This window comes from Haplochromis burtoni, unplaced genomic scaffold (assembly GCF_018398535.1).
Source record: "Haplochromis burtoni strain Fernald_Lab_line unplaced genomic scaffold, NCSU_Asbu1 Contig_99, whole genome shotgun sequence".
NCBI classification, from domain to species: Eukaryota; Metazoa; Chordata; class Actinopteri; order Cichliformes; family Cichlidae; genus Haplochromis; species Haplochromis burtoni.
Window position 1 is genome coordinate 1,453,769 of NW_024582460.1, and position 11,452 is coordinate 1,465,220.

Sequence of the window (11,452 nt, forward strand, 5' to 3'; positions counted from 1 at the left end):
CCCCCTTTAACCCTAAACTGGACATTTAAGATCAGCCGACAGAAAGAGCTCTCTGGAATCCCAAATAAAGGGTTTAATAAGAATCATATCAACAAGCAGTGAGCTGTTTCTGATTAAGTGACTCAGAGTATGCAATCCATTTCAAATGAGATCTGGACTAAGAGAGAAAGTGAGCAGAGTAAATGATCTAACCAGTTTTAACTACAAACAGAAAACAGCTGAATAATTATCTGTCTTTGACTATCAGCTTTACTGGGATTTTGTACCCAAATTTTCTAGCATGAGGAAAAAATGCCAGTGGCTGCTTTAATTATGCTGTTATTTTTAAACAAGAAGTATCTACAAAATCACCCCTATTGGTTACCATAGCGATGTGTTATTTATCTTAGTAGGTAAATAATTACAACGCTGATAATTACTCAAACCAATAAAATCTGTTTAAACTAAGCAGAAATAAAACACGTTGCTGCTAAACACTGCCCCCTAGTGGTGCATTGAAAACCAACAACGAACTCCCATTCGTTTTTCTTTAAAGAAAGAAACATGTCTGGTTAGTGAGTGTAAATGCGCCTCTCTTCACACTGCGTGCAGTATAGTCCTTTAACCATTACCGATCTAATGGCAGCTGATCCGGTCAATTCAAGACCTTAGAGTCAAAGCTATTCTATGCCCCCTCTTACCAGATCTTTCCTATCTGCTTGGTGAGATTCATTAAAAGCCCTCAAGTGCACCCAACTCTTCATTAACTTCACGTACGTCTACTTCAGCAGGCCGCCAGTCTTGCTGCCCACACCCAACATCAGCACAAGAGTTTCTGCTTTAGAAAGGTTAGCAGCAAAGTAGTTTAACCTGCCTGTCAGATAAGAGCCACAGAACAAAAATGTTTCTATGATGCCAAGAAGTCTGCACCTGCAGGGTGTTTTTTAAACTAGTCAGATATGTTTGTAGGCTCTGTAGAACTGATTGACCTCTGCATAACCAGCGGCAAGAAGAGATGTCCTGTTTTAAGGTGCGTAACTGGTGGCAGCAGCATGGTGTCCAAGCTCTGACCTCAGAAGCTGATGACATAGGGAGCAAAAACAGCCTGTGTCCTGTATGGGAGCAGTGTTCCTGGCTGAAGCCCATTTCTGTTCTAGGAGTTCTTGAAGTGAAGCAAAAGAGAAGAGCAACACCTGTGGTAACATTGAAACAAATACACACACACAGCTTTACGCCCACTTCCAAAGTACGAGCCTAGCCCAGCCTACAGACATGTTGCCACATGGTCCGGTTATGCTTGACTGAAAGCTGCCTATGAGGATGATAACCACAGTATCTATTACACCACAGTCTCTGTTATGATGTTTTTTTCTTGTGAGATATTTAAAAGTGTTGGAAAAGTATGCCAGTCAGTCAGACACCACTAAACTACTGGTGACAGTGTACACTAATCAATGTAATTAAATTCAGTGCTATTGTTATTAACAATGGTTACCCAAAATAAATAGACCATTCCTCATAGAGCACATTTTCTTCTCTGCCTGAGCATTCAAAGCCTCGTTAACCCATTCACATGGGCACTTTTTTCTAGTTCCTTTTGGCTGACATTCACATTTAAATGAAGCCCTTTGGGGGCATTTCAGCGTTCAGTATCTTGCCCTAAGACACTTTGGCACATAGACTGGCACAGCCAGGGATTGAACCAGCAACCATTCCTATTACTAGATGGTCTGCTCTGCTTCGTGAGCCACAGCCAAGATGCTTAATCCTTTAAGATGAAGACCCTACATTATTAGAGAGAAAGCCTCAATGGTCAGAATACCCCTATGATGAGCGAGGAAGAGGCTTCCAGCAGAAGCAGGTTCAGGGAGGGGCAGACATCTGCTGTAACTAACAGCTGAGAGAAAACAGAAGACAGAAAAGAGTAGTAGCTTATCAACATTAAGAGAACACAACTATCCAAATTTTATAAAAGATTAAGTGATACCAGCCAAGGAAAGAATATAGAATAAATAAATAAATAATGGACCCGGGATTGAGCCTTGCGGAGCCCCACGGGTTAGAGAGGCAGTGGCAGAAAAGAACTTGCTCTCCCTAAGAGAAAAAGTCCTGTCAGATAAACATAAGGCAAAGCAGTCCAATGTAGAGCCAATGATACGAGCCAAAGATGTAAGCCTTTTCAGTAAAATATTATGGTAAGCATTATCAAAGGTTACACTGAGGTCAAGTAAAATGAATACAGAACCATTTCCTGCATCAGAAGCCATTAAAAGATCGTTGATCCTTAAATAACAGATATGATCAGATATGATCTGTGCAGTTTCTGTGTGCCTGTGCTTTCTTAAACGTTAGCTATATCCACACTGGTATCATATCCCACACAACACACATTTAGTTTGGTGGGGTCTGTTTACCTGTAGAGAATAAAGATCTGCATCTAATTTAATGGCGGTCCCTTCAAAGTTGGAACTTTCATTTCAAGCAAAAATGCCAACCTCACTGTGGTGCTAAAAGAACAGTCAGGGAACCGTTAGCAGCATTACTAGACCAAATAGATCGGTCAGTTCTGGATTTCTTCTTTAATTTTGGTATTTTAGTTTGCTCAGATATTGGTTTCTGATTCTCTCGGTTAGGGATGCCAAACTCTTTTTACACTGTGAGCCATATACATCCCACTTTGTTCTTAAGAAACTTCCCCTTCTGATGACATTGAGATATTTTAATATAAAAAAGAAGTGTAATTTCAGCAATACATCTCATTTTTTCTACATGAAAAAAAATGTTGCTTTGGGCTAAAACTTTACGAAATAAATCTGTTCTGTTAGCTCATTGCACAGAATGCCCTGCAATCATAAAATGAATGTGTTTTGTTAACTGAGAGAATGTTGTTTTATGGTAAACCCACTGCAAAAAATTAGAGATTTGTCCTCAATGTCCATCTATTACCTATTTACTTTGGTATAGTATGAATGATCATGCAGGAGGTCTTTATCAGTAGGAAAAGCTGTAAAACTTGTGAAAATGCAGTCAAGTCTAAAATGTATGCCCCCCTTCACATTTTCAAAACCGTCCAGCAGGCCCAAGATTGTAGTGTTTGTCAGGCTGATTCTGGCCCCCGGGACTTATGTTTAACACCCCTGCTCTTGGGTTTCCCAAACCTGTCAGTAAGTGTCCCTTTCAGGCCAAGCACTGTAGTTGTAGCAACTAAATATTTGTGAAACTGCATCTGTTTTCATCATGTGCAGTTGATAGTGGAATTTCATTCAAACTGCTTTGACTTGTTGTCTTCAAGTATATGTATCTTGTTTTACTTTAACAAATCCTCATCTGCAATTAACACCTCCATAAAACTCAGAGCACAGATAATACAATGTGTTATGAAGAAAATAGCACGTGTCTGCTGCTGTGCTTTGAATTTACACTAGTTTTAGAACATTGCTAAACCTACAATCATCTAGTTCAAGATCTCTGCACACCTCAGTGGGCGACTAGTCCAGGGAAAAGTTACACAAAACAGTTAAATATACTGCTCAAAAACTGAAAGGAACACTTTGAAATCACATCAGATCTTGATGGAAATGACCGACCTACAGAGGACTGAAAATCAAAGTGAAAAAATGATACGGCAGGTTAGTCAGTTTTGCAGAAAGTTCATTGCAGCTAGTCAAAATGGTACGCGGCCCCCATGTCCTTGTATGCGTGCCTTACAAAATCAGGGAATGTGTTGGTGCCCTGGGAGATCTCCTCTCAGATCTGGACCAGGGCATCTCTGAGCTGGACAGTCTGAGATGCCAGATGATTCTATTGGATTTAGGTCAGGTGAGCATGGGTGCCAGTCAGTAGTATCCTCACCTTCATCTTCCAGGAACTGCCTGCATACCCTCACCACATGAGGCTAATCACTGAACCCAGGGCTCACTACACCAGTGTACCAATACCTAATGGCAGTCAAGATGCTGCTGCATATTCTTCTGGTTCTGGAGGCTATTTTGTAGGGCTGTGGCTATGAACTTTCCATTCCTCCTTCCACAAAGGAGCAGATACTGGCTGATGGATTGCGGACCTTCTATCGCCCTGTCCAGCTCCCTAGAGTAACTGTGTGTCTCCTGGAATCTCCTCCATGCTCTTGAAACTGTGCTGTGAAACACAGCAGAACTTATGGTAATGGCAGGTATTGATGTGCCATCCTGAAGGAGATGGACTATCTGTGCAACCTCTGCAAGTTCAGGTATCGCCTCAGGCTACCAGTAGTGATACTGAGCCTATCCAAATGCAAAACTACTGGGGAAAAAAGTTAGAAAAGATAAAGAGGGAATAATATCATTGGTCTCCACCGGTAACCCCATTCCTGTTTGGTGAATTTCATGAACATCATAACAGCAGATTAACTGATTAACACTCTCTCTTACTTCACTGACCAGATCAATAATCTGCAAAGTTAACTGACTCAATGCTATGCTATACTCTGATTAAAACGTGTTCCTTTTGCAATCGTGAAATATTGTTGTTAGTTAGACTTGTTTGCTACTTGCTACTTTGAAGGCTATAATGTTAAAATGCTTTAAGAGATGCTTTGTCAAAAAATGTAGTAATGATCAGTAAATTGATGCAAGTACTGGTAAGTTTAAAAAAAACCCCACACAAAACAAAACAAACAAACACCTAGATCTGGTAGGCAAGCTGCTTTTTATATAAATACACATCTGATTAAGAATGAAATGTTCTTGCTTTGGAGATGCGATTCCAAACCACAAAAACTGCCCAAGACCTCCACTGAACATGACAAACAGACCAAAATGTTGACTGAGCTCCCTCAAACCCCACTCCAATCAATCCGTTGCAGGAACAAGCATCCTACGTTCATTCCCACGGAAGTCCCACTCTGCTGTCCCAAAGGACCCAAAGGAGCAACCACCAAACATGGTTCCTGACACCACAGCGCACCTCCAGCCCGATCAGAGACATTCAACGTGCGTGGAGGTAGTTTACACAACGTCGAGGTAGTTGTTTTTAATGTTGCGGCTGAATTGTGTAAAGTTGGTCACCTGAGTTTCTGTAAAAACGTCTCTGTTCTATGGCAGTAACCACTAGATGGCACTGTTCACCACTATATTGAAATATGAGGCCGCTGGAAAAATCCTGTTTGGGAAAATCCAGCAGCTGCAGGGTCAGTTTTGCCACTTTTGTGTGACAATATATATATATATATATATATATATTTTTAAAAAAATGACTTTTCTGTCTAGTCAGAGATATTCTTCTTTTTGATATGTGGCTGCAGATGCTTGTTTGCTTTTGCTGTGTTGCCAAGAAGGAGCCCACTTCAGAAAGACCAGGATGACTCAGTCGGCCACTCTCCCATTGTGTTTTCCTCACACTGACTCTCACGCTCACTTACACAGAAATGATGAAGATTGTGAAAGGGTTTGTTGTGCAACTGCAGCCAGGTCATTCATTTTTCTCTGCAGTGTGATAGCAGATTCTTTACTCTGCATAAATTACATTTAGGTTAAGTGAGAACAGGTTTTATTTCATTAAGGGCCAAGAGAAAGAAAAGAGTGTGCTGTCATGTGTTTAAAATGACAAACGGTGACGTGAGAGGAAAAAGCTTTTCTCATATCTTGTATTAAGATACAAGGTGTGACTGCACGTGACAATCAAAGGTCACGTGATGCCGGGGTCCTAATAAGGAGCTTCTACAGATGTGTAATCTGTAGGATGCTGCATTTGATTCGTGACCAAAAACCATGCAGAGAAAGAAGAGTAAGGGCACAAGTGCGGCAGCCCGAGTCTGCTTTGTGTTTGTGTGACGAGGCAGCTCTGTGTCAATCTGATCTGTTTACCGCACTCTAAAAATACCACTTTGTTGCATTTCCACAGACTCGGGCCCAGTCGTTTCATTTGTTTATATGGCGTCTTGAGATGTTGGCAACCCTGGATGACCACATGGAAAGGAGCAGCCTCAGGATGTAAAAGATTTTCAGCTGCCTTCCACGGGCAAGACACGGCTGTGAAACACGTGAAATGAAGCAACGTTCAAACCAAGACTGGTCTGAAGCAGTGATCATTCCCCCCTCTGATCTTAGACTAATAATGTTCCTCCCTCCATGTTACATCTGTTTCATTCAGAGCGTTAACAAGAATCCCGCTTCTCTTATAATTTAATATAATATACGGTGGTAGCAAGTGCCTACATATATGCACACGCGTGTGCTTTTAAAGGCATTTTACTTTCCTGGATTTTCTCTTATACTGAGCGCCGCTACATTTTTCATTTTTACTGCATTTATTTAAAAGCTGTGTTTACTTTAAACCCGTGACTTTATAAACAAAACAACTAGTAAAATAAGAAGTATTATTTTAAACTTAACTACTTAACAGGATATAAATAAACTTCATATCATCCTCTTGAAATATTTATAGTATGTTGATATTGAAGCAGTGCGCTTAAAATCCAGTAAAATACAAAAGGTGCTCACAGGACTGTTATACGTTACATTAAATGTTATGAATTATACATTTTTCTGTTTATGTCTTGACTTAAGATTTAGATCTGTGATCCAAATGTTATATTATATATTTTAAATAACTGTAATCCCTTTACTTCAAATAAGTAAAAGCTCTGTAATTACGACTACATAACCGAACAGAAACCAGTAAAATGGTTACACAGAAAAAAATCTGATCCTCTCTCAAGTGTACACTTTTAAGCAGAACATTAAAATAAAGGCAATTATTGATTTCTTTTCAACTAAGATTCTAAACAAACATTATAGGGTTGTTTACTGTATGTTACTGAATATTCGCTGGAAACTATTTTAGAGAATAACAGAAATTCATAGCCTGACAGTTAGTGCAGGAAAATGCACTGAGATCCTTTAAGACAAAGTAGTTATGCAACAAATGAATAGATGCTTAATAATAAGCACCCAAACATTAAGGAAAAGTAGAAATATTACCATGAAATTGACCTAATTTATCAAAAATACTCAATGTGCAGCAGTATCTACCTTGTCCGTATTTGTAGACCACGTGCGCTATTATGTATTGGCGCTTAACACATAGGTGACACTTTATGATGTAATCTAAATAGGTTTAACAATTATAGTAAATAAAAAGCAAAAGTAAAGAATCAGAAATTTGGCCAAGCACATGTCAGGCTGACCAAATAATCCAAGAACTTTCTAAAAGGGCCTAAAATACAGCTCGGTTTAATTAGACTATGTGTCTTTGCTCCATGCAAGCTCAAGATCAGCTCGTTTGAACTCAAGTGAATCGAAAATGTGATGGATACACGCGCAGGGAAAGACTGACGGAATTTAGCCTAAAATATATATCAGCTTTATTGAAACATTTTACAGGACAAAACAAAAAGAAAAAATGGTAAAAGGATTATACAATAAGTGCAAGATTCGTTGCAGTTCATGAAAGCCTAAAGCGTTGTGTGTGTAATAAGATACAGTTACATGGAGTATAATTGGTTTGCACGTGTTACAAGAGCAAACGCATCGAAAGTCGTGTTTCTGAAACTTCTCTTGAAGAAGAAAGCTTGTCAGGGTTCATATAGGCGAAGTGGTACTTCTAAAGGCCTCTGGAGTTTCTTCATTCATGTTTTCTTCAATGCATAGTTCAAGTCCAGCAGAATTAACAATAATAAAGATATTTGGCTGCATAGGAGGCAAACATGTGAGTGCGGACTCCACCATCCATGCTAGCACGAATCCTTCAAAAATTACAAAAAAGACAAATAGACCAAAAAAAAAAAAGAAGATCTGCGTGTTTGTTCAGATGTGGCTGTGATGCCTCTCTTGTTTTGAAGTCCGCAGTGACAGGAGAGCTCACATCACGCAGGGTTTGATGTCCTGACAGACGCTCTGGGGGTGGTGGTGGTGGTGGTGGTGATAGTAGGATCCGCCGGCCGAGGGGTGGAAGGAGGAGATGCCGTTAAAGTTCAACACAAAATCTTTCCTGTCGCAGACCGAGGAATGGCTCTGATAGCGCGGAATCCCCACTGTGGAGAGGCAGAGAGGAAAGGTTTTGAAATAAAGGAACACATTTCTGATCACTGTCAGGAAATTAACGGTGGCATTAAAATATTCTAAAAGAAAGGAAAAAACACAATAGCTGAACTTGCTGTCTTATTTAATCTCATCGAAATAAAACATACGCTCTTTTCATATATCTAAAATCAGTATTTACTTTGATTCTACATTTTTAAATTAGAACTTTTGAATGCAGAACATGAGCCATTCCTCTTTTAAACAGTGCTGTTGATACTTTTGTGTGGCTAATCAGCACAATTGTTGATGGCGTAAACGGTCCTTCTATTGTATTTATAAAAATAAAGTGTTTACGCTTAAATTTTCAGTTGCCATAAAAATCTAATATTTCTTAACACAAGTTAAAAAAAACGAATTCTTTAATCATAATATTTTTCTTTTTGCAAGCCTCCCTGTTGGCTCACAGCGCAGCCACACATCCGTTCTTTTCAGTTTCTTTGGCTCCTTTAGCTTTCTTATATGGATGCTTTCAGTTTTCTACCCAGTTACATTTTATCATTATTTTTTGAAAATGCTGCGTTATTTCAGGCAGATTCAGTGGCCATCGTCTGTGTCTGTGAGCGAGGCTCTGTTTCCAGAAACAGAAAACTAAAAGTGGAGACTGCGGCTCCGTCAAGGTCATAAGGACTCCAGATGTGATCGTGTTTTTCAGGGGGGAAGACAGCAGGCTTTATCCTCCGGGCCACAGCTCGCTGCCCTGCGCCCGTTTTCATAGACAGCACACACACACACACACACACACACACACACACACACACACAACACACACGCACACACACACCCACACACACGCACACACACACACACACACACACACACACACACACGCCTCTTTGACTGACAGTACTGTTAGCGAGTCTGCTGTGTACAGTCCAGCACGTCTATCCTCCGAGCAGGCTCAATTAGAACGCTGCGTAAAGTTTAACAAGGCCTTCCGTCTCTTGTGGATACGCCGTGGTTGAAATCCACCGCCAGTGTGGTCCGACCTGCACAGTCTTTGTTTGGTTAACCTCTGGGACCCCTTTCGGGCTCCAGCATGGGTTTTACTCGCCTCGGTTAGATCCCCAGATTTTCGTAAAGCCTGGCTGTGTTCTGCTAAAGTAAATGAGGTTGAACTGGGAGGTGACTTGAGAGCGCAAAATAGTTGTTTTTCTTAATCTAATAATTCGCCGAAATATCCCGTGACATGTTATAAACATGTGACTTTATGGAAATTATACAAACTGTGGATGAAATGACGCATTTTCTGATTGTTAATGAAGTTACATACACAGCAAGAAATGTCACTATATTTACTAAAATACCACAAAGCGCTGTCTGGCTTTGTGATTCAGCCAATAATCGATGCATCTTTGCTGTTTAACAAAATTAATGAAAACATTTGTTCTTATTTTGCAACTAGTGTGTTCGGGTTACATTTTGAGGCAAATGATGCGGGAAAAAAAAAGTCTGCAAACAGATTAAAAAGAATAATGGTAAATTCTCTGTGTGTGTGTTTTTAATCGCTTTGCACAGATATGAATTTCCCTTTAAGAATCTTTCATCTTTAAATACAGGACAATCGAAATATTATTATATATATATATTATTATATATATTATATATTATATATATTAATATATATATATATATAACTATATAATATATTATATATAATTTTCTGTGTAGTCTACAATTTCATAATTACACGTTACAGTTGTCACACGGGCCTCTGCAGAAGAAAAACCCACTCATTTAGAGTGTTGCGCTTTAAATGTGCTTATATCATGCAGATAAAACTTAGATGCAGTGAAAATTGTTATTATTATTATTGTTTTTTTGGGGGGAGGGGGGAGGGGAGGGGATCCCAGAGATTTTAATCCGGATTCATCTACCCCTCTGTAAGCCTCGAGTTATTCTGTGGTACCTGAAATATCAGTGGAGTGGCTGTCCCTGCCATTCTGGTGAAGATAACTCTGCTCCAGGGAGTAAGGCGACATGCCGGAGTGTAAACCAGAGGATGCTGGGCTGCTGGAGGCTAGAGGCTGTTGTTTGATGTAGGGGGAGCCGCCGGAGGACGCCCAGTGTGCGGATGTACTGGCGTACGGGGAATGGCCGTCCAGCGCGCTGGCCATGGCTGGAGAGGACGGTACAGGACTGCTGCTGCTATCCTGCCCATATTCCCCGTTAGGAGGCACAGGACAACTCGCCATGTATGTGGAGCCGGGACTCGGGGACATGTGAGGTACGTGGTGCCCGCCGCTCAGCCCGTCGTACCCCCCGGCCATTGAATTGCTCATCATGTCCAAGTTGTAGCTGTTACTGTGACAAGCGAGGGTGGCCGATGGACCCTGGAAATCAAAACTCTGTGGAAGAATTGAGGTGCCGAAGCCTATGCCATTCATCATCCGATACATGGGCTTCAGAGCTTGACATTTTCTTCTGAAGCCTCTGGGTCTGCGCCGAAATGAGCCTTCCTCGAACATGAACTCACTGCCTGGATCGATCGTCCAGTAGTGGCCTTTCCCCGGCCTGCCCAGCCCTTTTGGCAGCTTGATGAAGCACTCGTTAAGCGATAGATTATGCCGGACAGAGTTCTTCCAGCCCTGGTACGAACCCCTGAAGAATGGGAAGCGAGCCTGGAGAAACTGATAGATTTCACTGAGTGTCAGCCGCTTGGTGGGCGAGCTCTGTATTGCCATAACGATGAGAGCGATGTAGGAGTACGGCGGCTTTTCCGGTCGCCTTAAACCGGAGCTCGTCTTCTTTCCCTTGACGCCATTAGAAGAACTTTCTGTGGCGGCTTGTGGGCTCAGCATAGCGGGATGCAGGACGCCGGACGCCGGGCTGGATCTCAGAGGAGGCGGAGGTTCCAGCTGCTGCTGAGGGGTCTCGGTCGTCATGTCAGCTCTGACGTACAACTGGCGTAGAGAGAAGAGAGGGGAGGGAGAAAAGACGACCTGGAGGTGTTTCGGGGGAGAAATGTGCTGGCTCCCAGCGGTCAGTGTCCTTGCAAGTGAGCGTTACACCGCCAGTGGTCCTCAGAATCCCAGCGCAAAATGGAGTGAAATCTGTCTCCAGTTACGCACGACTCTCCTGTTACGCACGGTGCTCCTTTGACGCATGCAGAACGCACGGCTGGTACGCACTGACAGAGAGGAAGAGGAAGAGAGAGTGGGGGGAGGCGGTTATCCACTGGAGACTAAGTGTCCAGAGTTGTAGCTAGACATAAGGACTCCACGGGGTGTCACAGCAGCGCTAAGTGGCGCTGTGTGACGCGCCGGGTGGCCATCGACCGCCTATAATAATCCCTCAAGTGCAGGAAACACGAAAACCCTTGGACTTATTGCGCGCAACAGTCCAGCCAAACAAAATCCGACCACCTATCATTGCATAAATCTTTCTTCCCTCTGCTCGAGCCCCCCGCCTCTTCC

The 11,452-nt window shown here is 41.8% G+C and overlaps 1 protein-coding gene across 1 annotated transcript; it reads right to left on the reverse strand.

Annotated features, from left to right (window-relative positions):
* Positions 1-5,300: 5,300 nt before the first annotated feature.
* On the reverse strand, positions 5,301-11,452 carry foxf2b (forkhead box F2b). Its single transcript, XM_005937244.3, has 2 exons — positions 9,946-11,452; positions 5,301-7,990 (listed from the first exon to the last, which is right to left on the reverse strand). Exons 1-2 carry the CDS (start codon positions 10,919-10,921, stop codon positions 7,818-7,820), a joined length of 1,149 nt encoding a protein of 382 aa, XP_005937306.1. The 5' UTR covers positions 10,922-11,452; the 3' UTR covers positions 5,301-7,817.

Excerpts from the sequence above, each read along its gene's own strand:
- foxf2b (XM_005937244.3), bottom strand. The coding sequence starts at position 10,921 with ATGACGACCGAGACCCCTCAGCAGCAGCTGGAACCTCCGCCTCCTCTG. Across the intron at positions 7,991-9,945 it reads CCACTCCACTGATATTTCAG|TGGGGATTCCGCGCTATCAG; the intron begins GTACCACAGAAT and ends GCCTCTCCACAG.